The 27,978-nt window shown below is 45.7% G+C and overlaps 1 protein-coding gene across 1 annotated transcript in view; it reads right to left on the reverse strand.

Annotated features, from left to right (window-relative positions):
* Positions 1 to 5,187: 5,187 nt before the first annotated feature.
* LOC106569458 (ephrin type-A receptor 4) overlaps positions 5,188 to 27,978 on the reverse strand; it is a 75,602-nt gene continuing 52,811 nt past the window's right edge. The window contains exons 6-18 of the mRNA XM_014140822.2: positions 21,555 to 22,001; positions 17,159 to 17,283; positions 16,220 to 16,379; positions 15,968 to 16,079; positions 10,231 to 10,289; positions 10,001 to 10,114; positions 9,639 to 9,824; positions 9,432 to 9,493; positions 9,134 to 9,343; positions 8,773 to 8,949; positions 8,454 to 8,644; positions 8,131 to 8,289; positions 5,188 to 7,375 (exon numbers count right to left, since the gene is read on the reverse strand). Coding sequence (XP_013996297.1) covers positions 7,246 to 7,375; positions 8,131 to 8,289; positions 8,454 to 8,644; positions 8,773 to 8,949; positions 9,134 to 9,343; positions 9,432 to 9,493; positions 9,639 to 9,824; positions 10,001 to 10,114; positions 10,231 to 10,289; positions 15,968 to 16,079; positions 16,220 to 16,379; positions 17,159 to 17,283; positions 21,555 to 22,001 — 2,132 coding nt within the window. The 3' untranslated portion in view covers positions 5,188 to 7,245. The remainder of the gene's footprint in view (positions 7,376 to 8,130; positions 8,290 to 8,453; positions 8,645 to 8,772; positions 8,950 to 9,133; positions 9,344 to 9,431; positions 9,494 to 9,638; positions 9,825 to 10,000; positions 10,115 to 10,230; positions 10,290 to 15,967; positions 16,080 to 16,219; positions 16,380 to 17,158; positions 17,284 to 21,554; positions 22,002 to 27,978) is intronic.

Below are 27,978 nucleotides of genomic sequence, written 5' to 3' on the forward strand. Positions count from 1 at the left end.
GTCACTATGGGGTTGACGTCGATGCACTTATTGATGAAGCCTGTGACTGAGGTGGTACTCTCCTCAACGCCATTGGATGAATCCCGGAACATATTCCAGTCTGTGCTAGCAAAACAGTCCTGTAGCTTAGCATCCGCATTATCTGACAACTTCCGTATTGAGCGAGTCACTGGTACTTCCTGCTTTCGTTTTTGCTTGTAAGCAGAAATCAGGAGGATAGAATTATGGTCAGATTTGTATGCATCTCTGTGTGTGGAGTAAAGGTGGTCTAGAGTTTTTTTCCTCTGGTTGCACATGTGACATGCTGGTAAAAATTTGGTGAAACTGATCTATATTTGCCTGCATTAAAGTCTCTGGCCACTAGGAGTGCCGCTTCTGGGTGAACTTTTTCTTGTTTGCTTATGGCCTTATAGAGTTGGTTGATTGTGGTTTTAGTGCCAGCATCAGTCTGTGGTGGTAAATAGACTGCTACGAATAATATAGATGATAACTCTCTTGGTAGATAGTGTGGTCTACAGCTTATCATAAGGTACTCTACCTTTAATATTAGACATCGCTCACCAGCTGTTATTGACAAAAAGACACACACCCCCACCTCTCATCTTAACAGATGTTGCTTCTCTGTTCTGCCGGTGCATGGAAAATCCCTCCACCTCTATATTATCCGTGCCGTTATTCAGCCACGACTCGGTGAAACATAAGATATTACAGTTCTTAATGTCCCGTTGATAGGATAATAGTAGGTCATCAATTTTATTTTCCAATGATTGCATGTTAGCAAGTAGAATTGATGGCTGTGGGAGTTTACTCGCTCGCCTACGGATTCTCAAAAGGCAACCCGATATGCTTCCTCTTTTCCACCGTCTTTTCTTCACGCAAATGACGGGGATCTGGGCCTGTCCCGGGAGAGCAGTATATCTTTCTCATCAGATTTGTTAAAGGAAAAATCTTCTTCCAGTTCGTGGTGAGTAATCCCAGTTCTGATGTCCAGAAGTTATTTTTGGTCATAAGAGACAGTAGCAGCAACATTATGTACAAAATAAGATACAAACAAGGCAAAAAAACGAACAAAATAGCACGATTGATTACGAACAAGTAAAACATCAGCCATCCTCTTCGGCGACATATTAACATCCCTAACAGGGTTAAAACAGAAACAGCTGAAAGGTTAACAGTTTAGGCATTCATTTTGAGTGGTTAAGGTTAGGGCTATGTTTTGGGTAAGGCTGAAAACAAAATAATTAAAAACAATGTGTTTCCATCAACTATCATCAAATATTATCACGGCTTGCTAGAGCATTGCTGTGGCGCAGTGGTCTAAGCAGCGTGCTCTGGCTCTGAGTATCATGAGTTTGCACCCAGTGCTGGACAATCGTTTAAGAGGAAGGCATATTATCGACATTTAGGGACTTTTTCAATGTCCGAAATCAAAGTGTACTTCTAGTGATCAGGCTGCCCTCCCTTTCTACCCAGCTCCTACTAACCTCTACTGACCTCTACTGACCTCTACCCAGCTCCTCCTGACCTCTACCCAGCTCCTACTGACCTATACCCAGCTCCTACTGACCTCTACCCAGCTCCTACTGACCTCCACCCAGCTCCTACTGATCTCTACCCAGCTCCTACTGACCTCTACCTAGCTCCTACTGACCTCTACTGACCTCTACCCAGCTCCTACTGACCTCTACCCAGCTCCTACTGACCTCTACCCAGCTCCTACTGATCTCTACCCAGCTCCTACTGACCTCTACTGACCTCTACCCAGCTCCTACTGACCTCTACCCAGCTCCTACTGACCTCTACCAGCTCCTACTGACATCTACTGACCTCTACCCAGCTCCTACTGACCTCTACCCAGCTCCTACTGACCTCTACCCAGCTCCTACTGACATCTTCTGACCTCTACCCAGCTCCTACTGACCTCTACTGACCTCTACCCAGCTCCTACTGACCTCTACCAGCTACTACTGACCTCTACTGACCTCTACCCAGCTCCTACTGACCTCTACCCAGCTCCTACTGACCTCTACCCAGCTCCTACTGACTTCTTCTGACCTCTACCCAGCTCCTACTGACCTCTACTGACCTCTACCCAGCTCCTACTGACCTCTACCCAGCTCCTACTGACCTCTACCCAGCTCCTACTGACCTCTTGGCTCTCATAAGTTATGAGGCCAGAAGTTCATAAACTTCACTGTGGAAATAGTGATATGTTGATATGCTTCAGTTTGCTGTGATATGACTGGTTTCATATTTGTCTCCATTGATCGTAAGGACGGTGAAATAGATTTAAATCTATTGTCATTTGTATTTACAATCCCCTTATCCAAACGTCTTACTCATTTACCTAGCTCTTATCCATTTGTAAATGACAGTGCATGGAGAATGGTGTTATTTCCACTATTCATCATTTCTTCAAGCGTAAAGGTGGGGGATTTATGATGGAATTAAGTCAAGGTCAGAATACGAAGTATCTGTAGACACACCTGCGACACACCTTCATTTTATTTATCTCTCCCCCAAACGAATAGCAAGTGAATGGCATGCTATTCTCATGCTTAAATTCAAGGACAGAATACACCTAGAGAGAAAAGTGCATAAAAAGGGAATTACGTTCCATTTACACACGCTTAACTTGGTCCACTAGTGGAATCAGTGGACACAAACACACACTGACAGAGGGAGATGGAGGGGAGGAACCTGCACTGTTCCATTGTGCACTAGACCAGCAATGTACAATAGAGTCAACAGCATCTCTCAACTCTCTCTCTCTCCCTCTCTCTCTCCCTCTCTCTCTGTGTATGTGAATACGCGTGTGCATGGCTGTGTGTGCATGTGAATATGTGCGTGCATGGCTGTGTGCGTCTTAAAGAGAGCTTTTCTGGGTTGAAGGAGGATTGGGGCTTGTAGTGTGTGAAGGTGATTGGGAATTGGTGGTAACATTGCAACAGTGAAGGCTGTTGTGTAAGTAGCAGCAGGATTAGTGTTAATCACACTGGTATCCCCAAGGGGATTCTGGGTAGACCATAACAGAGACGTGGGAGGTCTGCTGACCACACCCTCCATCCCCTGACCCCGAGAACTACCCCCTCCCCTCAGTGACCCTCTATGACCTCAAGACCAGGATTCCTCAACTCTGGGTCCATATTCACACTGCATCTCTGGATTGCTGCTCTAGAATCAGGTCCCCCCTGTCAATTTATGAATTATCGTCTAAAACACAAAACTGGTCCTATATCAGCATTTCTACTTTTCATTATAACCACGTAATCCCATTGACGAGACTCCATTATAAGGTTTTAGCTATTTGAAGTATTCTAGATAATTATTCAGCAGAAAAGTAAGAAATCATAGAGCTATTACCAAACTGACTGGACTAAGCAGCTTTTTAGGGTAAAAAGTGCTGTAGTAAGATGCTACTTAAGACTCATTAATTGTCTCCTAATGTCTGTCTCAGACTCATTAGTCAGCTTTTAATGTCTGTCAGATGTTACCTGTCCACTGGCAGCAGGGGACATGGATCACATGACTCGAGTCAGTGGCTTTAGTAATGAGGGGAGCACAAGTTGCCAAGTTGGACAGGTGGCTACACCAGGATGGTGAGAGAAGGAGAAAGAGAGAGAAGGGGGAGGGGACTCAATTCTATCTACAGTGTATGACAGAAAGTCTCATTTTCTTTCCTCTCCTCTCCTCTCCCCTCCTCTTCTCTTCTTTCCTCTTCCCTCATCTCCTCTTCTCTGCTCTCCCCTCCTGTCCTCCCTTCTCTCCCCTCAACTTATCTCCTCTTCTCTTCCCTCCTCTGCTCTTCCCTTCCTTTCTCTCCTCTCCTCTCCTCCCATTTTCTCTTCTCTTCCCTTATCTCCTATCTTTTTCTCTTATCTCCTCACATCTTCAATAATATATTAAGAAGTGTTGGAGATTGAACCGGGATAAGAAATAATTTCAGGGTGTGGATATAAGCTAATTTACACTTGGGGGACTGCCTGGCACCTCTCTCTACCAGTACCAGCGGGCACACACACTTGCATGCACGTACACACACAAAGCACACACACACCAGGTTTACCGTGGGAATGCCTCTGGCATTGCATTGGTCAATGAGGTGATGCATTTAAATGGAAATATATTTAAACCCTGGCTGTGTGTGTGTGTGTGTGTGTGTGTCTAAACCCTGTCTCTCTCCTCCCAGTCACACATACATTAGGGTACGGTTGGCTGGGTATTAAAGACACCCCACTGCCACTCCCCTGTGTAAGACCAGGCGGGATTAGCCTGTTCTATTACCACACTAATCTAGTGACCAAAAGACCACAATGACACCCTACAGAGAGAGGGAGAAAGAGAGAGGGAGATAGGGGAGCAGAGAGAGAGAGAGAGGGAGAGGGAGGGAGACATAGAGAGGGAGACAGAGGGGAGAATCCTTTCTCTTAATATGGTTTCTTGCAGCGACAGACAGACAGGCAGTTTAGGAACTGGTGTCTAGCTTGGTGCTTGGGTATCCCTCAAACTCTATTAGAATCGTAGAGTGGGTGCGCCTGTATTCATATGACAAGGTGTGTTTTGTGTGAGAGAGCAGTGTGTCTAAGGACGTTAACGGGATCAACTCTTCAAAAAGACTGTCACAGCATATCTCTGCCCCGCACCCCTAACCCACAGGCCTATGTATGTCCATGTGTGTGTGTCTGTGTCAGTCAGGTCCTATGCAAAACCCTGGTGTAGAATGTCTGAGTATCCAAGGTGATTTGCCTGTTGTCTCCAGCTGGCAAGAATTTTACTTCATCCAAAATCAAATGAACAAATATCCCAGTTTTGAATGTGAAATTGAGGTTTGGTTTTGTGCAAGCAGTTGCTCAAGTGACACATATCCCTGAGTACACCATGTTCTGTACTGTTTTAGCCCCCTGTCCTTTACCTATTCTGTCCATGTGTAGTTCTCTCCTGTTGTGGGTGTGTGTGTATGTGTGTCACAGTGTGTGTTTAGCAGATGGCACTCTCCACACCACTGAACGTTTTAACAGAACGCCTCCCAGCACCCTTCACTTGAATCCACCTGGCTTTGCCGCCGCTGGCCAGAACATACTAGTGAACACTCTTCACTTCGTGTACATACACACAAACACACACACACTTCCCAGTCACACACACTCTGCCGCATCTGTGGCAAAAATAGGTTCTGACAGAAGCAGCTCATCTCAGTTTGGACATTTATTACAATGCAATATGTCAGTCAGTCATTTTCCATATTCCTATTTTACAATTAACAACCCAGATAATTAGAAGACTATAAATAGAATGAAATGCTTCATGTACCTGAATTCATTTTCAAACAATTACATTCACAAAGACATAGAATACCTACAGTATATACTAATCGTTGACTAGATAAAACTGCTAAAACCATTGTTAGTGTGTTCATCCTCAATAAAAAAGGCATTGAGAGCTTGGCACAATAAATTCTATCACATAACACTCTCCTCCCCATCTTCCTGGCTTTGCGTATCCAAAACTGGTCCTCAAAGACACGCACGCACGCACGCACACACACACACACACAAACACACACGCACACACACAGAGCATGATGCTTCAGAACTACACTTTCTCAGCTTGTCCTTTAAGTTTCTGTTGACTTTCAGACATCCTTCAAATGTTGCAGATAGACATCTCTAAACATCTCTCCTCTACCAGCTGAAAATTTGACAACATTCTGTCACGGTTCAGATATGATAAACAGCACATTTACACAATGACAAAATATAGACTATCGTAGTGATATGAAATGCCTTAGGCCATACTTGGTGGACATTCAACTCCTGGTTTTATTCATTGAACTCTGCTTCACTATAAACTTACAAGTCCTTGTTGATGAATTATTAGTACTTGTCAACAAAGTTCAATGGATGGACTACTCCTTAGTGGTTATGGGAGTTGGAGTAGTGTGGTCCTGAAATGGATGGACTACTCCTTAGTGGTTATGGGAGTTGGAGTAGTGTGGTCCTGAAATGGATGGACTACTCCTTAGTGGTTATGGGAGTTGGAGTAGTGTGGTCCTGAAATGCATATGTGGTAAATTGGAGAGATATATTCTGTTTGTGTAGTGGAGATCAAAAACAAAAGTTTATCTGAACAGAAAACATTGGCACCACTCTGAACTAGGGCTGGGAAATATATCAAATTCATTTGAATTCATGTTTTTGCGCGATATATATAAGTTTTTATTTTTTTTTAATAACATTCTTATATCCGCTTGTTCTCATGTTGTCTTTTTGGTCTCGTCTCCTTTGTTCCGTCGGTGCTGTGTGCACCTTCCCATTTACACCAGAGATCTGTATCTAATGACAAGATGCTCATGTCTCTGCCCTAACAATGGGAGGCGATAACAATTCAACTGTTTTGCCTTGTAAACTAGCAAATAAATCCAAGTTGGCAAAATGTTAAATATAAAGATTAGCTGGCTACTCACTAGGACGTGGACTGGTGCTTGAGAGATTGTTTCTAATCTTCTGTAAAGCCTTCTACAAGAAGTTAGTCATTATTATTGAATGTGCATTATGCATGCTTCTAGTTATTACATTTGTAACAAAAATTGCATTTTCATAGACAGACCTGAAAGCCATATCAGTGATTATTGCAAAAAAAGAAAGTTAAACTATTTTGATAAAATAATACAATAATTAGTGAAATGTAGTGTATTTTACCTTTATGTATATTCAACGACGCTTATTTAGAGAAAACATTTAAAAAATTTATATATCGTGAATCACCCATAAATATGAAAAAAATAATAATCAAGATATGATTTTTAGGCCATATCGCCCAGCCGAACTCTAAACAAACTACAGAAACGTTTCGCACATGACTTAAAAGTCAGGATGACTGTGACAGACAGTGTTGTGTCAGCGTCACCCAAAAAATAAAATAAGCAGTTTAATTTCTTTTTTTACACAGACACATATGTACAAAAAGTAAACAGAACAAGAGACGGAAAGTTCCGTTGGTTCCACGTGAAACACACAGGGAACCTCTTCAACAGCTTCTTCAGCCTCAGGTCAATCCTCAGGGCATAGTTCAAAGGTTATATGGTTTATAAAAGTGCCTCTTTTCTCTCCTCTGTTCATATTTTCTGTTGTAGGGTTTGTTTGTTGACGTTATTCCTTGTGAAAATCTCAATCTAAAGTGCATGGATGATGTAAATGGAATTCATTAAAACAAATGTCTGTTTCTGTTTTATATCCATTCACTGGCTCATACGGGAACCATACTGTCCTGCACCTGTTCCTGTATTTGTTGCATGTGGGACAGCAATACCTGCTGCACACTGGCAAGGATCTGGTCCTGGTGTGATGGTGTGACGATTCCTATACTGGCCATGTCCCTGTAAACATAGTACAACACACAATTAGGCATGTTGGGAGTTGAACAGAGCATGCACACGGACACACAAAAAGACAGAGAGAGAGAGAAAGAGAGAAAGAGAATAGGAGAGACAGAGAGAGACTACTGAGAAAGGCCGCCGTAGGCAGACCTGGCTCTCAAGAGAAGACAGGCTATGTGCACACTACCCACAAAATGAGGTGGAAACAACGCTGCACTTCCTAACCTCCTGCCAATTGTATGACCATATTAGAGACACATATTTCCCTCAGATTACACAGATCCACAAAGAATTCCAAAAAACAAACCCAATTTTGATAAACTCCCATATCTACTGTGTGAAATACCACAGTGTGCCCTCACAGCAGCAATATTTGTGACCTGTTGCCACAAGAAAAGGGCAACCAGTGAAGAACAAACACCATTGTAAATACAACCAATATTTATATTTATTTATTTTCCCTTTTGTACTTTATCCATTGGCACATTGTTACAACACTGTATATATACATAATATGACATTTGTAATGCCTTTAATCTTTTGGAACTTCTGTGAGTGTAATGTTTACTGTTCATTTTTATTGTTTATTTCACTTTTGTATATTTCACTTTTGTCTACTTCACTTGCTTTGGCAATGTTAACATATGTTTCCCCATGCCAATACAGCCCCTTGAATTGAATTGAGAGAGAGGGAGCAGGAGAGACAGAGAGCGAGAGACAGAGAGAGAGAGAGAGATAGAGAGAAACCCACTCACTGCTGTGTGAGGGTTAGCAGGCTGTCAGGACTGGTGTATCCAGCAGCTGTGAGGGTGTCTCTGTACATGTCCATCCCTATAGCCTGGAGCCAGTATTCGACTGACCACACTGAAACAAACTCTGGACCTCCTACAGGCTCCAACAGAGTGGGAACAGGCCTGCACAGAGATAGAAAGAAAGAATGAGTTACAGTGAGTCCATGTTATGCTGAAAAAACATTAAAAGGGCCTGCAATGAAAGACATGGTTTCTTCTGTGTGTGTGTGTGTGTGTGTGTGTGTGTGTGTGTGTGTGTGTGTGTGTGTGTGTGTGTGTGTGTACACCTCTCTCCTCCTGTCCTCCTCAGTGTGGTGGTTGGGTTGCGGATGAGTTTATCCAGAATGTTGAGGATCTGCGTGAAACTGGGTCTGTGTATTCTGTCTCTCTGCCAGCAGTCTAACATCAGTTGGTGCAGACAAACTGGACAGTCCATAGGTGGGGGCAGACGGTAACCCTCATCTATCGCTTTTATCACCTAGAGAGAGGGGAGATAGGGATCAAGTGGGTAAGAAAGCATATTTAACTAACTTTGTCTAACTGCTCAACTTAGTTTCTGTCTTACATTCAGGCGAATGTCCTGTTTTTGAGTTAACACACGCTTACATCCTGGTTACTCATGTCCCAATATGGCCGTTCTCCATATGACATCACCTCCCACATGACCACGCCATAGCTCCATGTGTCAGAGGCTGGAGTGAACTTCCTGTAGGCGATGGCCTCTGGAGCAGTCCATCTGATGGGGATCTTCCCCCCTGGAGAGTGGTACGTCCCGGTCACCTCCTGTAACACATGGAAGAGAATGAGAAAATGAGAAATTTGCATCCACAGGTGCTAAGGACTCACATTTAAAAGATGAGTGATCTAACAATCATTGAAACCTTATCTTGCATAATAAATCATTACTCCAGACAAGTAATATGCATGTTTAGGTTCTATGTTCTTTCCTGTGTTTCTGTGTTCTTACCCGTGTGGTGTATGCTGCCTCAGACTCATCCTCCAGTACTCGTGACAGGCCGAAGTCAGACACCTTACACACCAGGTTGCTGTTGACCAGGATGTTGCGGGCGGCCAGGTCTCGGTGAACGTAGCTCATGTCAGACAGGTACTTCATGCCCGACACGATGCCACGCAGCATGCCCACCAGCTGGATCACTGTGAACTGACCGTCGTGTTTCTAACGGAGAGAGACAATATAGACATTAGAATAGAATTTACAGTATGAACACAGAAAGACACAGACTCTCTCTCATTCTCCTTCTTACCCTGAGGAAGGTGTTGAGGGATCCATTCTCCATGTACTCTGTGATGATCATCACTGGTTTACCTGAACAGGAGACAAACAAGCAGCGATTAAGCCAGGGTGGAGTTCCACAAAGATCAGTTTTGGGTTCCCTGCTTTTACTTCATAAATTAAGAAAGAACCTGTAAATCTCTGCTTAGATTGGTCAAAGTAGCTGTCAATCGCTCACATCGTGTGACCACACCCTCCAGTCTGATGATGTTTGGGTGGTCGAACTGTCCCATGATGCTGGCCTCAGAGAGGAAGTCCCGCCTCTGTTTGTCAGCGTATCCTGCCTTCAGACTCTTTATGGCCACGTAGATCTCTCTCTTCCCCTGGAGCCGCAGACGGCCACTACACACCTCCCCAAACTCACCTACAACACACACAGACACACAGTATAAATAACTACACAGCTCCCCAAACTCATTTACAACACACATAGATAAACACAATATCAATAACTACACACCTCCCCAAACTCACCTACAACACACACACACACACACACACACACACTTTACTGTGAGCGTGTGCGTCAGGCTCCCTTACCGATGCCAATGACTTTCTCTATGTGTATGTTGGAGGCGTCAATCTCTTTGGCAAACTCATGGACAGCCTGGTCCGGGTCCTCATAGGTGAAGGGGTCCACGTAAATCCTCACACCTTCAGATGGAGAGGGGGAGGGAAGGGAGATGGTTTGAGAAAATAAAGGAAGGGATGCAGGGATGCCCACATGAGTATGTGCTCGGCCATGTTTGTTTGTGTGTGTGTGGTCTTACCTGGGTTTAAATGTTTTTCCTCCTCTAAGTCCTGCTTAGCTTTGCTGTATTGTCCACTCCTGAAATAACAGAGGTAGAGGATGAAGTAGTGAAGGGAACAGAACACAGCTCGCTAGGTAGAAGAAGGAGAGGGGGATGGAGGGAGAACAGTGACTTAGGAAGAAGGAGAAGAGGATGGAGGCAGAATAGTGACTTAGGAAGAAGGAGAGGGGGATGGAGGGAGAATAGTGACTTAGGAAGAAGGAGAGGGGGATGGAGGGAGAATAGTGACTTAGGAAGAAGGAGAGGGGGATGGAGGGAGAATAGTGACTTAGGAAGAAGGAGAGGGGGATGGAGGGAGAATAGTGACTTAGGAAGAAGGAGAGGGGGATGGAGGGAGAATAGTGACTTAGGAAGAAGGAGAAGAGGATGGAGGGAGAATAGTGACTTAGGAAGAAGGAGAGGGGGATGGAGGGAGAATAGTGACTTAGGAAGAAGGAGAGGGGGATGGAGGGAGAATAGTGACTTATGTGTGTGTGCACGCGCGTGACACCTTAGTCCTGAGAGCCACTCTCAGTATAAAGCAGCCTAAGGGAGAGGTTGTGTGTGTGTGTGTGTGTGTGTGTGTGTGTGTGTGTGTGTGTGTGGAGGCAAGGGGAAGTTGATACAGGGGCTGTGTTTTTGTGGACACTAATGATAAAATCAGGGACAAGGGGATTACATGGTGAGCAATCAGGCCTTCAGGAAACACCGTCTCTTTTAGGACAAATCAAATCAAATGTTATTTGTCAGATGCGCCGAATACAACAGCTGTAGACCTTAGTGAAATGCTAACTTACAAGCCCTTAACCAACAATGCAGTTTAAAGAAGTGTTAAGAAAGTGTTTACTAAAATGAACTGAAGTAAAAAATAAGAAAAAATACAAATCAAAAATAAGAAAAATAAGAAATAATTAAGGAGCAACAATAAAATAACTGTAGCAAGGTTATATACAGGGGGTACCGGTACAGAGTCAATGTGCGGGGGCACCGGTTAGTCGAGGTAATTGAGGTAATAGGTACACTACCTTTCAAAAGTTTGGGGCCACTTATAAATGTCCTTGTTTTTGGAAGAAAAGCAAATGTTTTCTCCATTAAAATAACATCAAATTGATCAGAAATACAGTGTAGACATTGTTAATGTTGTAAATGACTATTGTAACTGGAAACGGCTTATTTTTTAATGGAATATCTACATAGGCGTACAGAGGCCCATTATCAGCAACCATCACTCCTGTGTTCCAATGGCACGTTGTGTTAGCTAATCCAAGTTTATAATTTTAAAAGGCTAATTGATCATTAGAAAACACTTTTGCAATTATGTTAGCACAGCTGAAAACGGTTGTTCTGATTAAAGAAGCAATAAAACTGGCCTTCTTTAGACTAGTTGAGTATCTGGAGCATCAGCATTTCTGGGTTCGATTACAGGCTCAAAATGGCCAGAAACAAAGAACTTTCTTCTGAAACTCAGTCTATTCTTGTTCTGAGAAATGAAGGCTATTCCATGCGAGAAATTGGCAAGAAACTGAAGATCTCATACAACGCTGTGTACTACTCCCTTCACAGAACAGCGCAAACTAGCTCTAACCAGAATAGAAAGAGGATTGGGAGGCCCCGGTGCACAACTGAGCAAGAGGACAAGTACATCAGAGTATCTAGTTTAAGAAACAGACGCCTCACAAGTACTCAACTGGTAGCTTCATTAAATAGTACCTGCAAAACACCAGTCTCTATGTCAACAGTGAAGAGGTGACTCCAGGATGCTGGCCTTCCAATCAGAGTTGCAAAAAAAAAGCCATATCTCAGACTGGCCAATAAAAATAAAAGATTAAGATGGGCAAAAGAACACAGACACTGGACAGAGGAAGATTGGAAAAAAGTGTTATGGACAGACAAATCTAAGTTTGAGGTGTTCGGATCACAAAGAAACATTCGTGAGATGCAGAAAAAATGAAAAGATGCTGGAGGAGTGCTTGACGCCATCTGTCAAGCATGGTAGAAGCAATGTGATGGTCTGGGGGTGCTTTGGTGATGGTAAAGTAGGAGATTTGTACAGGGTAAAAGGGATCTTGAAGAAGGAAGGCTATCACTCTATTTTGCAACGCCATGCCATACCCTGTGGACGGCGCTTAATTGGAGCCAATTTCCTCCTACAACAGGACAATGAACCAAAGAACAGCTCCAAACTCTGCAAGAACTATTTAGGGAAGAAGCAGTCAGCTGGTATTCTGTCTATAATGGAGTGGCCAGCACAGTCACCGGATCTAAACTGTATTGAGCTGTTGTGGGAGCAGTTTGACCGTATGGTATGTAAGAAGTGCCCATCAAGCCAAACCAGCTTGTGGGAGGTGCTTCAGAAAGCATGGGGTGAAATCTCTTCAGATTACCTCAACAAATTGACAACTAGAATGCCCAAGGCTGTAATTGCTGCAAATGAAGGATTCTTTGACGAAAGCAAAGTTTGAAGGACACAATTATTATTTCAATTAAAAATCATTATTTATAACCTTGTTCAACGTCTTATATTTGCTATTCATTTTGAAACTCATTTCATGTATGTTTTCATGGAAAACAATGACAATTCGATGTGACCCCAAACTTTTGAACGGTAGTGTACATGTAGGTAGAGGTAAAGTGACTATGCATGGGTAATAAACAGAGAGTAGCAGCAGAGTAAAAATGGGGGTGGAGGTCAATGCAAATAGTCCGGGTAGCCATTTGATTAGCTGTTCAGGAGTCTTATGGCTTGCGGGTAGAAGCTGTTTAGAAGCCTTTTGAACCTAGACTTAGTGCTCCGTTACCACTTGCCGTGCGGTAGCAGAGAGAACAGTCTATGACCAGGCTGGCTGGAGTCGCTGGAAATTTCTTGTGCTCGGCCCTCCAGAGGCCTTCCTCTGACACTGCCTGGTATAGAGGTCCTGGATGGCAGGAACCTTGGCCCCAGTGATGTACTGGGCCAAACACACTACCCTCTGTAGTGCCTTAGGGTCGGAGGCCAAGCAGTTGCCATGCCAGGTGGTGATGCAATCAGTCAGGATGCTCTCGATGGTGCAGCTGTAGAACTTTGAGGATCTGAGGACCCATAACAAATCTTTCCATTCTCCTGAGGGGGAATAGGCGTTGTCGTGCCCTCTTCACAACTCTCTTGGTGTGTTTGGACCATGAAAGTTTGTTGGTGATGGGGACACCAAGGAACTTGAAGCTCAACCTGCTCCACTACAGCTCTGTCGATGAGAATGGGGGCGTGTTCGGTCCTCCTTGTCCTGTAGTCCACAATCATCTCCTTTGTCTTGCTCACATTGAGGGAGAGGTTGTTATCCTTGCACAACACTGCCAGGTATCTGACCTCCTCCTTATAGGCTGTCTCATCGTTGTTGGTGATCAGGCCTACCACTGTTGTGTTGTCGGCAAACTTAATGATGGTGTTGGAGTTGTGCTTGGCCATGCAGTCATGAACAGAGAGTACAGGAGGGTACTGAGCAAGCACCTGAGGGGCCCCCGTGCTGAGGATCAGCGTGGCAGAGGTGTTGTTACCTACCCCTACTACCTGGGGGCTGTCCGTCAGGAGGTCTAGGATCCAGTTGCAGAGGGAGGTGTTAAGTCCCAGGGCACTATGGTGTTGAACGCTCAGCTATAGTCAATTCTCACGTAGGTGTTCCTTTTGTCCAGGTGGGAAAGGGCAGTGCGGAGTGCCATAGAGATTGCATCATCTGTGGATATTTTGGGGTGGTATGCAAATTGTAGTGGGTCTAGGATTTCAGGGATAATGGTGTTGATGTGAGACATGACCAGCCTTTCAAAGCACTTCATGGCTGCAGACATGAGTGCTATGGTTTGGTAGTCATTTAGGCAGGTTGGTGTTCTTGGGCACAGGGACTATGGTGGTCTGTTTGAAACATGTTGGTATTATAGACTCGGTCAGGGACAGGTTGAAAATGTCAGTGAAGACACTTGCCAGTTTGTCAGCGCATGCTCAGAGTACACATCCTGGTAATCTGTCTGGCCCTGTGGCCTTGTGAATGTTAACCTGTTTTACATGGGCTACGGATAGTCGCCCGGAACAGCTGATGCTCTCATGTATGCTTCAGTGTTGCTTGCCTCGAAGCGAGCATAGAAGTTATTTAGCTCGTCTGATAGGCTTGTGTCACTAGGCAACTCGCGGCTGTGCTTCCCTTTGTAGTCTGTTATAGTTTGCAAGCCCTGCCACATCCAACAAGCGTCAGAGCCGGTGTAGTACAATTCAATCTTAGTCCTGTATTGACGTTTGCCTGTTTGATGGTTGGTCAGAGGGCATAGTGGGATTTCTTATAAGTGTCTGGGTTAGAGTCCCACTCCTTGAAAGCGGCAGCTTTACCCTTTAGCTTAGTGCGGATGTTGCCTGTAATCCATGGCTTCTGTTTGCGGTATGTACGTACGGTCACTGTGGGGACGACGTCATCGATGCACTTATTGATGAAGCCAGTGACTGATGTGATGTAGTCCTCAATGCCATTAGAAGAATCCCGGAACATATTCCAGTCTGTCCTAGCAAAACAGTCCTGTAGCTTAGCATCCTCGTTATCTGACCACTTCCTTATTGAGCGAGTTACTGGTACTTCCTGCTTCAGTTTTGCTTTAAGCAGGAATCAGGAGGTTAGAGTTATGGTCAGATTTGCCAAATTGAGGGCGAGGGAGAGCTTTGTACGCGTCTCTGTGTGTGGAGTAAAGGTGGTCTAGAATTTCTTTCCCTCTGGTTGCACATTTAACATGCTGGTAAAAATTAGGTAAAACAAATTTAAGTTTCCATGCATTAAAGTCCCCGGCCACTAGGAGCGCCGCCTCTGGATGAGCATTTTCTTGTTTGCTTATTGCCTTATAGAGCTCGTTGAGTGCCGTCTTAGTGCCAGCATCGGTTTGTGGTGATAAATAGACAGCTACAAAAGATATAGATGAGAACTCTCTTGGTAAATAGTGTGGTTTCAGCTTATCATGAGATACTCTACCTCAGGTGAGCAAAATCTTGAGATTTCCTTAATATTAGATTTCGTGCACCAGCTGTTATTTACAAATAGACAGACTGCCACCCTGTGTCTTACCGGATGCAGCTGTTCTATCTTCCTGATGGACCGAAAACCAAGCTAGCTGTATGTTATCCATGTTGTCGTTCAGCCACGACTCGGTGAAACATAAGATATTACAGTTTTTAATGTCCCGTTGGTAAGATAATCTTGATCGGAGCTCATCCATTTTGTTACCCAATGATTGCACGTTGGCTAATAGGACTGATGGTAGAGGGGGATTACTCACTAGCCGTACTTACAAGGCACCCCGACCTTCGTCACCGATATCTCCGTCTCTTCTTCATACGAATGACGGGGATTTGGGCCTTGTCGGGTGTCTGAAGTAAATCCTTCGCGTCCAACTCGTTAAAGGAAAAAAATCTTGGTCCAGTACGAGGTGAGTAATCGCTGTCCTGATATCCAGAAGCTCTTTTCGGTCATAAGAGACAGTGGCAGAAACATTATGTACACAATAAGTTACAAAAAACACACACAATAGCACAATTGGTTAGGAGCCTGTAATATGGCAGCCATCTCCTCCTGGTGCCATCATACATATTGTCTCCTTTAGGACATACTGTCTCCTTTAGGACACACTGTATGTGTGTTTACCTGCGGCTGTGTGTGTGTGTGTGTGTGTGTGTGTGTGTGTGTGTGTGTGTGTGTGTGTGTGTGTGTACCTGTGGCTGATGATGAAGACTGTGGTAGAGATGAGCAGTAGAACCACACCCCCACTGATTGACAGTAGGAGAAGGGTGGAGTTAGCGGCATTACCAATCAGAGGCAAGGGATCTGACAGGGGGAGGAGACAACAGGTCACAAACCAGGAAGTTTTCATTCAAAAACAGGTACATGTTTTTTTATCAATATCCCTTGCTCTATAAAATAGACAAATATAATATAATATAAAATAATAGAACATAGTGTTGTACCTGATTTGGTGGAAAACTCAAAGGGGGCGCTGAACTCTCCGTATCCGGCGGCGGTGCGAGCGCGCACGTGAAATACGTACACAGTGAGTGGGTTCAGTCCAGTGATATCAGCACTACGGGATGCCGTCTTCATAATGCGGTAGGACCTCTCCTTCTGATTCTGATTGGATAGGAGGAAAAGAAGTGAGGGTTGTGTCAATGTCCACTATATGAAGCGTTCCAATATACAGTACATCATACTAAAATACAACCCATTATAATTGGCAAGCAAAAAGAAAATGGGTAAGTGATGAGAACATGATTCTAAAATGTAACTTGAAGTTGCAGAACAATGTTTTCTGTGTGGGTCTGGAGGGAAATCCCTCTCCCTATGGCCTATAATCACAAAACCATTCAAGCAAGGAAACATTGCCACACAGTCACAAATCCCTCCCACAGCTTGCCCATCTCTTATCTTCATTGACTCAAACTCTCTCTCTTTTTCTCTCCCAACATATTTTATCTCGTATTATCTCTCCCTCCATTTCTGCAGGTTAGCGTTTTGTGTAATGAATCTTGTTCTGGAGGCAGCTCTGCAGTGGTCACTAGCTGGCACAGCATTTTAACCCTAACCACACTGCTAACCCTAAAGCCTAACCCTAAACTTAAATTAAGAACAAAAAATATATTTTTGTTTTCATGAATTTGTACACTCAGTTCTGCCTCCAGGACAAGACTCATGACAATACATGTCAACCTGCTCCATTTCTCCCTCTATCATTTTCTGTGTCAAACACAAGGAAAGCTTTGACGATAGTTTATTGGTTATTTTATAGGTCTATTGATAACAGTTGAAGCAGGTGAAAACGTATACACTCACAGATACACATAACACACAGTTACAATAGGTTTCCATAGGATATCTGATTTCTGAACCGCGGTTCCCACGAGACACCTTACCTTCTCGTAGTACTTGACCTCGTACTCAAGGATGACCCCATTGGCCCGGTCGGGCTGTTGCCATGCCAATGACACATCGTGCCTGGTGACATCACTGGCCTGGATGGACGTGACTGGGGAGGGAGCTATGTGAGAGAGTGCGAGAGTGAGAGAGAGAGGAGAGAAAGAGGGGTACACAAGTTGAAGAATGAACACTTCTTAACAACCGCCTGCTTAACCCGGAATCCAGCTGCACCAATGTGTCGGAGGAAACACTGTTCAACTGACGACTGGGGTCAGCCTGCAGGCACCCGGTCCGCCACAAGGAGTCGCTAGAGCGCGATGAGCCAAGTAAAGCCCCCCCCGGCCAAACCTGGACAATGCTGGGCCAATTATGTGCCGCCCTATGGGACTCCTGATCACGGCCGGTTGTGATACAGCCTGGGATCAAACCTAGGTCTGTAGCGAAGCCTCTAGCACTGCGATGTAGTGCCTTAGACCACTGCGTCACTCGGAAGGCCCATGGCTTCTACATTCTATTGAACGGTCTTGAATGGTTTATCAGAATAGCTAAGACACAATGGCATAACAAATGCATAGAAAAATGCTTCAAGCTACAGGGTTGACAGGAAAGAACTGCATCACTTAATGTTGGATGGCAATCACAACGACCCAATTCACCAAATGGAGTCCTGGATGACATGGCACCTTTGTCTAGGAAACAGGTTGCGGCCTGTCTCACCTCTTTTCATTCTGTCTTTCTATAACTATCAATGTCTGTCCCCTCCCTTTCTATCCCTCTATCATTATCTATCCACACCCTTTCTATCCCTCTAATATCGTCTTCCTCTTCCCCCCATGTCCCAGTATTATTGTGGTAATCACTCTGGCATATTGACCTTCAGGAGAAGAGAGTTATGTCACTGGTCTATGTGACTTTCTGTATTTATGATACTGAAATTGTAATTTCAGAGTGTATGAGTATTGACTGACTCTGGTTAGTTCCCATACTACTATTTTAGCACCCAGTAGGTGATGATATACTATACAAGAAGACAACACACTTCCATCAGTCAGTTAAAGTAGGTGTGTCTACCGCTATCTGTGACTCAAAGACATTTTACATTTAATATTGCACAGAAAATACTAGACTGAGTGGATTGTGTTACACACAGACACACACATTTTAAATACAGTAAAACACACAGACACCTCATCTGACTCACACTCCCGAAGAAGATAAAATGAAACACCTCGTGAAACTTTACAGTCCTCCTAACTGTAAAGAGAAGTTGTCAAATGAGCAGACCTTCTCCCAGAACACGCACACAAACACACACAGTTGAAGTCGGAAGTTTACATACACCTCAGCCAAAAACATCAGTTTAACAATTCCTGACATTTAATCCAGGTAAAAATTCCCTGTCTTAGGTCAGTTAGGATCACCACTTTATTTTAATTATGTGAAATGTCAGAATAATGGTAGAGAGAATTATTTATTTCAGCTTTGATTTATTTTATCAAATTCGCAGTGGGTCAGAAGTTTACATTCACTCAATTAGTATTTGGTAGCAATGCCTTTAAATTGTTTACCTTGGGTCAAACGTTTCAGGTAGCCTTCCACAAGCTTCCCACAATAAGTTGGGTGAATTTTGCCCCATTCCTCCTGACAGAGCTGGTGTAACTGAGTCAGGTTTGTAGGCCTCCTTGATCGCACACACTTTTTCAGTTCTGCCCACAAATTTTCTATGGGACTGAGGTCAGGGCTTTGTGATGGCCACTCCAATACATTGACTTTGTTGTCCTTAAGCCATTTTGCATGTATGCTTGGGGTCATTGTCCATTTGGAAGACCCATTTGCGACCAAGCTTTAACTTCCTGACTGATGTCTTGAGATGTTGCTTCAATATATCCACATAATTTCCCTTCCTCATGAAGCCATCTATTTTGTGAAGTGCACCAGCCCCTCCTGCAGCAAAGCAGCCCCACAACATGATGCTGCCACACCCTGTGCGTCACGGTTGGGATGGTGATCTTCATCTTGCAAGCATCCCCCTTTTTCCTCCAAACATAACGATGGTCATTATGACCAAACAGTTCTATTTTTGTTTCATCAGACCAAAGGACATTTCTCCAAAAAGTACGATCTTTGTCCCTATATGCAGTTACAAACCATAGTCTGGCTTTTTTATGTATGTTTTGGAGCAGTGGCTTTGTCCTTGTTCCTCCAGCATCTTCACAAGATCCATTGCTGTTGTTCTGGGATTGATTTGCACTTTTCGCACCAAAGTACGTTCATCTCTAGGAGACAGAACGCGCCACCTTCCTGAGCTGTATGACAGCTGCGTGGTTCTATGGTGTTTAAACTTGCGTACTATTGTTTGTACAGACGAACGTGGTACCTTCAGGGATTTGGAAATTGCTCCCAAGGATGAACCAGACTTGTGGAGGTCTACAATTTTTTTTCTGAGGTCTTGGCTGATTTCTTTTGATTTTCCCATGATGTCAAGCAAAGAGGCACTGAGTTTGAAGGTAGGCCTTGAAATACGTCCACAGGTACACCTCCAATTGACTTAAATGATGTCAATTAGCCTATCAGAAGCTTCTAAAGCCATGACATAATTTTCTGGAATTTTCCAAGCTGTTTAAAGGCACAGTCAACTTATTGTATGTAAACTTCTGACCCACTGGAATTGTCATTCAGTGAATTATAAGTGAAATAATCTGTCTGTAAACAATTGTTGGAGAAAAAAAAATATTTGTGTCATGCACAAAGTAGATGTCCTAACCGACTTGCTAAAACTATAGTTTGTTAACAAGAAATTTGTGGAGTGGTTGAAAAACAAGTTTTAATGACTCCAACCTAAGTGTATGTAAACTTCCGACTTCAACTGTATATATCATTAGGCTGTATGTATTTTTAGATATAGGCCTATTGTAAATGTGTATTATTCTCGCATCACCAGATTTATTGCAAAAAGACATACAAATGCACACAACTTTAAGCTACATATTCAATTTCAAAGAGGTAATAAACTGCCTATTCATCCGCACAGCAATTGATAAAACAGTACCATGTTTGCAAAACAAGTTTTTCTGAGCTTATGTCAATATTACACAGGTTAGCTAACGGTTGCAGAAATCAGGAATGCATACAGGCTCTATAGACCTCTATATATGAATGACTGTGTCCAACACACCACCTGGTGTTATGTTGGGCACCTACTGACCAAAAAATATTTCTCAATAACAAGTATTGCTAAATCAAAAGGAAATACAGGCAGGCACTACATTAGTACAAGACAAAACAGCTCGCTGAATCAAGCATGATGGTCTTGTAAGTATAATAGCAAAGCTTGTTATCATATAATTCAAAAAGCTTGAAAAGGTAGTGGAATGGGAATAGTGTGATGTGAGAAGAATCTAATACTTTAACTTGTATGTGGTACAAATCACATTATTGTGGGAGAACCTCCTCTAAGAGTATGAATTAGGCTGTTTGAGAAGGTTTGAATACTAAGCAACCTGCCTCCACATAGTTTGAAGTACAATACCAACATAACTACTGTAGTTGGTCAAAGCTGTGTGCTGGAAAACCTTGGTAGAGCATGGGTGGAATAGGCATTGTGGTGGTCATGTGAATTTCCTTCTTTTTCGGCTTCAGACAAATGCCTACTTCTCACTTAAAACTCGTTTTTTGTTTTTAATAGCCTATACGGTTAATTATGGCTGCATTGGTCAGAATCTGCCACAATATCAATGTTGCCAGCTAAGGTATATCAGGGGATAGTAGGGCTAGTTGGACAAGGCTATGTGAATGTGCACATGATGGAAGTTAGAGGTAGCCTAATATTAATTATTTAATAGGGAAAAAAAGACCATTATGTGACTAAAATGGCTGTGACTAAAACTAGACTAAAATTGTCCAGTGTTTTAGTCGACTGATAATAAGTAAAACTAACAAAGGATGCAACCTCTATCTTTCTTTCTCACACTGTTTACTGAGTTTGTAGCAGAAATAAACTATTCTACACTCATTTACTTACTCTACATCACTCAGCATTTTCACACACACACACACACACACACACACACACACACACACACACACACACACACACACACACACACACACACACACACACAGTAAGAGGAGCAATAGACAAACATTGTGTTACTGAGGCATCTAAACATCAACCTAAACCAATTACATGACGACTCCACTGTGGTATTATGTTTATGTTACTGAAACAAGTCACTCCTTGAGAGAGGAGACAAACACTAAATCCAATTAAACCAACCCGCTTCAGAAACTCTCAAACAGACATGGAATAAACAGTCCTGCAGGGCCTCTTAAAACACACATACACTCGCCCTCCACTTACTTCTAAACTCTCTCACACACACACAAACTCACCGGCCTGGTTGGTGGTAAGAGTGACAGACACACTCTCTCTTGCCCCTGCAGTGTGGCCTTGGGAAACCCCGTTGCGGGCGCGGATGGTGAAGGTGTAGCGTGTGTGTGCCTGCAGCTCGCTCACACACACTCTGGTGGCCCCCAGGCTGCTCTGCTGGGGGGAGAAGAGGACGTCTGGGCCGCAGGGCAGGCAGAGCTGGGCCCCAAGAGGCCCGTCAGGACCCCCAAGGCTACCAGCCTCTCCAAGTTCACTCCCAGACGAACTCCCAATCTGAGTTTGATTCCCGGTTTGACTCCCAGGGTAACTCTCAGGACCGTGGCAGAGCAGGCAGTCCACACTGTATCTGATGTCAGTTCTCCCTCCAAGCCTGAGGGGGGCGCTCCACTCTAGAACCACTGATGTCTCGTTGACCTCTGAGATCAGCTGCTGTGGAGCAGAGGGGGGTTCTGGGATAAATAGGACAGGGAGGTTGAGTTAGAAATAATATTGTGGTTATGGTTACATACAGTGCCTTGCAAAATAATTCACCCTTGGCGTTTTTAGTATTTTGTTGCGTTACAACCTGTAATTTAAATTGATTTTTATTTAAATAGTCCAAATTGGTGAAGTGAAAAAAAAGACTTGTTCCATAAAATTCTAAAAAATTTAAAACGAAAAAATGGTGTGTGCATACAGTGGGGGAAAAAAGTATTTGATCCACTGCTGATTTTGTATGTTTGCCCACTGACAAAGAAATGATCAGTCTATAATTTTAATGGTAGGTGTATTTGAACAGTGAGAGACAGAATAACAACAACAAAAAAATCCAGAAAAACGCATGTCAAAAATGTTATAAAATGATTTGCATTTTAATGAGGAAAATAAGTATTTGACCCCTCTGCAAAACATGACTTAGTACTTGGTGGCAAAACCCTTGTTGGCAATCACAGAGGTCAGACGTTTCTTGTAGTTGGCCACCAGGTTTGCACACATCTCAGGAGGGATTTTGTCCCACTCCTCTTTGCAGATCTTCTCCAAGTCATTAAGGTTTCGAGGCTGACGTTTGGCAACTCGAACCTTCAGCTCCCTCCACAGATTTTCTATGGGATTAAGGTCTGGAGACAGGCTAGGCCACTCCAGGACCTTAATGCACTTCTTGAGCCACTCCTTTGTTGCCTTGGCCGTGTGTTTTGGGTCATTGTCATGCTGGAATACCAATCCACAAACCATTTTCAATGCCCTGGCTAAGGGAAGGAGGTTCTCACCCAAGATTTGACGGTACATGGCCCCGTCCATCGTCCCTTTGATGCGGTGAAGTTGTCCTGTCCCTTTAGCAGAAAAACACCCCCAAAGCATAATGTTTCCACCTCCATGTTTGACGGTGGAGATAGTGTTCTTGGGGTCATAGGCAGCATTCCTCCTCCTCCAAACACGGCGAGTTGAGTTGATGCCAAAGAGCTCCATTTTGGTCTCATCTGACCACAACACTTTCACCCAGTTGTCCTCTGAATCATTCAAACTTCAGACGGGCATGTATATGTGCTTTCTTGAGCAGGGGGACCTTGCGGGCGCTGCAGGATTTCAGTCCTTCACGGCGTAGTTTGTTACCAATTGTTTTCTTGGTGACTATGGTCACGGCTGCCTTGAGATCATTGACAAGATCCTCCTGTGTAGTTCTGGGCTGATTCCTCACCGTTCTCATGATCATTGCAACTCCACGAGGTGAGATCTTGCATGGAGCCCCAGGCCGAGGGATATTGACAGTTCTTTTGTGTTTCTTCCATTTGCGAATAATCGCACCAAATGTTGTCACCTTCTCACCAAGCTGCTTGGCGATGGTCTTGTAGCCCATTCCAGCCTTGTGTAGGTCTACAATCTTGTCCCTGACATCCTTGGAGAGCTCTTTGGTCTTGGCCATGGTGGAGAGTTTGGAATCTGATTGATTGATTGCTTCTGTGGACAGGTGTAACGGCCGTCGTGAGAGAGAGTAGACCAAGGTGCAGCGAAGTTAGTGTTCATCATAAATTTAATAACAGAAAGAACACTATATGAAACAAAACAAGAAAACCGACAGCCAAACAGTCCTGTCAGGTGCAAAACACTAACCGAAACAATTACCCACAAAACCCAAAGTAAAAACCTGCTCCTTATGTGTGACTCCCAATCAGCAACAATGAGCTTCAGCTGTGCCTGATTGGGAGCCACACACGGCCCAAAACAAAGAAATACAAAAACATAGAAAAAGGAACATAGAACGCCCACCCAATGTAACACCCTGGCCTAACCAAAATAAAGAACAAAAAACCCCTCTCTATGGCCAGGGCATTACAGTACCCCCCCAAGGTGCGGACTCCGGCCGCAAAACCTGACATTGAAGGGGAGGGTCCGGGTGGGCCTTCCTACGGCGGCGGCTCAGGTGCGGGACGTGGCCTCTGCTCCCCCCTCGGTGTCGCCCTCTTAGGTGGCGCACCTGGCCGCGCCGAAGGTCTGGTGGGCGACCCTGACCGCCCCCGGCTGGCGGGCGGTGATGGTTGCGCCTGGCTGGCGGGCAACCCTGGTTGCGCCAGGCTGGTGGGCGGCGATCGCTGCGCCCGGCTAGCGGGCGTCCCTGGCGGCTCCGGCGGCACTGACCCAGGATTTACCAGGCTGGGGAGATATGAAGGAGGCCTGGCCCTGGGCGCAGGCACAGGACTCACCAGTCTGGCGGGCGGCTCTGGTGGCTCCGGCGGCTCCCGGGCTGGCGGGCGGCTCTGGCCCAGGATTCACCAGGCTGGGGAGACATGATGGAGGCCTGGCCCTGGGCACAGGCACAGGACTCACCGGGCTGGGGGGCGGCTCTGACTGCTCTGGACAGGTGGGCGGCTCTGGACAGGCGGGCGGCTCTGGCGGCTCCGGACAGGCGGGCGGGCTCCGGACAGGCGGGCGGCTCTTGCAGCTCCGGACAGGCGGGCGGCTCTGGCGGCTCCTGACTGGCGGGCTGCTCTGGCGGCTCCTGTCTGGCGGGCGGCTCTGGACAGGCGGGCGGCTCTGGCGGCTCCGGACAGGCGGGCGGGCTCCGGACAGGCGGGCGGCTCTTGCAGCTCCGGACAGGCGGGCGGCTCCGGACAGGCGGGCGGCTCTGGCGGCTCCTGACTGGCGGGCTGCTCTGGCGGCTCCTGTCTGGCGGGCGGCTCTGGCGGCTCCTGACTGGCGGGCGGCTCTGGCGGCTCCTGACTGGCGGGCGGCTCTGGCGGCTCCGGACTGGCGGGCGGCTCTGGCGGCTCCGGACTGGCGGGCGGCTCTGGCGGCTCCGGACTGGCGGGCGGCTCTGGCGGCTCCGGACTGGCGGGCGGCTCTGGCGGCTCCGGACTGGCGGGCAGCTCTGGCGGCTCCGGACTGGCGGGCAGCTCTGGCGGCTCCGGACTGGCGAGACCAACTGGAGGCCTAGTCCTGGGAGGTGGCACAGGACGGACCAGGATGGGGAGACCCACTGGAGACCTGGTCCGTGGAGCAGGCACAGGACTGACCAGGATGGGGAGACCCACTGGAGGCCTGGTCCTGGGAGGTGGCACAGGACGGACCAGGATGGGGAGACCCACTGGAGGCCTGGTCCTGGGAGGTGGCACAGGACGGACCAGGATGGGGAGACCCACTGGAGGCCTGGTCCTGGGAGGTGGCACAGGACGGACCAGGATGGGGAGACCCACTGGAGGCCTGGTCCGAGGAGGAGGCACAGGATAAACCGGGCTGTGGGGGAGCACTGGAGTTCTGGTACAGACGCTCTTTACCCATACTCCAGGCTGAATGCCCACTTTGGCCCGGCACGGGCGGAGAGCAGGCATTGGGCGAACTGGACCCTCCCAGCGCTCTGGAGACACAGTACGCAACGCCGGCGCAGGATAACCTGGACCGAGGAGGCGCACTGGAGACCAGACGCGCTGAGCTGGCACCATCCGCCCTGGCTCGATGCCTGCACTCGCATGGCACTTGCGGGGGGCTGATATGTAGCGCACTGGGCTTTGAACGCGCACTGGGGACACCGTGCGCTCCACAGCATAACATGGTGTCTTACCAGTACCACGCTGCTTCCGGTAAGCACGGGGAGTTGGCTCAGGTCTACCGCCTGACTCCGCCAATCTCCCCGTGTGCCCCCCCCCAAAAAAATGTCTTGGGGCTGCCTCCCGTGTCCGTCGCTCTCCCTCGGCAGGTTGTTGCAGTGGTCAAATAATTGATCCCATGTCCAGTCAATCCTGGACTCCAACACCTCCAGCGACCAGGATGCCATGACCTCCCGAACGCACTGCTTCCTATAGTCCTCCTTGTGCTGCTCCTTACTCCGCTGCTTGGTCCGTTTTTGGTGGGTAATTCTGTAACGGCCGTCGTGAGAGAGAGAGTAGACCAAGGTGCAGCGGAGTTAGTGTTCATCATAAATTTAATAACAGAAAGAACACTATATAAAACAAAACAAGAAAACCAACAGCCAAACAGTCCTGTCAGGTGCAAAACACTAACAGAAACAATTACCCACAAAACCCATAGGAAAAACATGCTCCTTATGTGTGACTCCCAATCAGCAACAACGAGCTTCAGCTGTGCCTGATTGGGAGCCACACACGGCCCAAAACAAAGAAATACAAAAACATAGAAAAAGGAACATAGAACGCCCACCCAATGTAACACCTTGGCCTAACCAAAATAAAGAACAAAAAACCCCTCTCTATGGCCAGGGCGTTACAACAGGTGTCTTTTTTACAGGTAACAAGCTGCGGTTAGGAGCACTCCCTTTAAGAGTGTGCTCTTAATCTCAGCTCGTTACCTGTCTAAAAGACACCTGGGAGCCAGAAATCTTTCTGATTGAGAGGGGGTCAAATACTTATTTCCCTCATTAAAATGCAAATCAATTTCTAACATTTCTGACATGCATTTTTCTGGATTTTTTGTTGTTATTCTGTCTCTCACTGTTCAAATAAACCTACCATTAAAATTATAGACTCATCCTTTCTTTGTCAGTGGGCAAAAGTATAAAATCAGCAGGGGATCAAATACTTTTTCCCCCCACTGTATGTATTCACACCCTTTGCTATGAAGCCCCTAAATAATTGGAAAGCTGCCGTGGTCATCCCCCTCTTCAAAGGGGTGACACCCTAGACCCAAACTGTTAGAGACGTATTTCCATCCTGCCCTGCCTGTCTAAAGTCTTCGAAAGCCAAGTTAATAAACAGATCACTGACCATTTCGAATCCCACCGTACCTTCTCCGCTGTGCAATCCGGTTTCCGAGCCAGTCACGGATGCACCTCAGCCACGCTCAAGGTTCTAAACAACATCATAACCGCCATCGATAAAAGACAGTACTGTGCAGCCATCTTCATCGACCTGGCCAAGGCTTTCGACTCTGTCAATCACCGTATTCTTATCGGCAGATTCAATAGCCTTGGTTTTTCTAATGACTGCCTCGCCTGGTTCACCAACTACTTTGCAGACAGAGTTCAGTGTGTCAAATCGGAGGGCATGTTGTCCGAACCTCTGGCAGTCTCTATGGGGGTACCACAGGGTTCAATTCTCGGGCCGACTCTTTTCTCTGTATATATCAATGATGTCACTCTTGCTGCGGGCGACACCATTCTGTATACTTCTGGCCCTTCCTTGGACACTGTGCTATCAAACCTCCAAACGAGCTTCAATGCCATACAACACTCCTTCCGTGGCCTCCAACTGCTCTTAAACGCTAGTAAAACCAAATGTATGCTTTTCAACCATTCGCTGCCCGCACCAGCCCGCCCGACTAGCATCACCACCCTGGATGGTTCCGACCTAGAATATGTGGACAACTATAAATACCTAGGTGTCTGGCTAGACTGTAAACTCTCCTTCCAGACTCATATTAAACATCTCCAATCCAAAATGAAATCTAGAAACGGCTTTCTATTTCGCAACAAAGCCTCCTTCACTCACGCTGCCAAACTTACCCAAGTAAAACTGACTATCCTACCGATCCTCGACTTTGGCGATGTCATCTACAAAATAGCTTCCATCACTCTACTCAGCAAACTGGATGCAGTCTATCACAGTGCCATCTGTTTTGTTAACAAATCACCTTATACCACCCACCACTGCGACCTGTATGCTCTAGTCGGCTGGCTCGCGCTACATATTCGTCGCCAGACCCACTGGCACCCGGTCATCTATAAGTCAATGCTAGGTAAAGCTCCGCCTTATCTCAGTTCACTGGTCACGATAACAACACCCACCCGTAGCACACGTTCCAGCAGGTATATCTCACTGATCATCCCCAAAGCCACCACCTCATTTGGCTGCCTTTCCTTCCAGTTCTCTGCTGTCAGTGACTGGAACGTATTGCAAAAAAATCAAAAAATCAACAAAAAAAATTCTAAAAATAAAATAACAAAATCGCTGAAGTTGGAGACTTTTATTTCCCTCACCAACTTTAAACATCAGCTACCTG

This window comes from Salmo salar, chromosome ssa14 (genome assembly GCF_905237065.1).
Source record: "Salmo salar chromosome ssa14, Ssal_v3.1, whole genome shotgun sequence".
Classification (NCBI taxonomy): domain Eukaryota; kingdom Metazoa; phylum Chordata; class Actinopteri; order Salmoniformes; family Salmonidae; genus Salmo; species Salmo salar.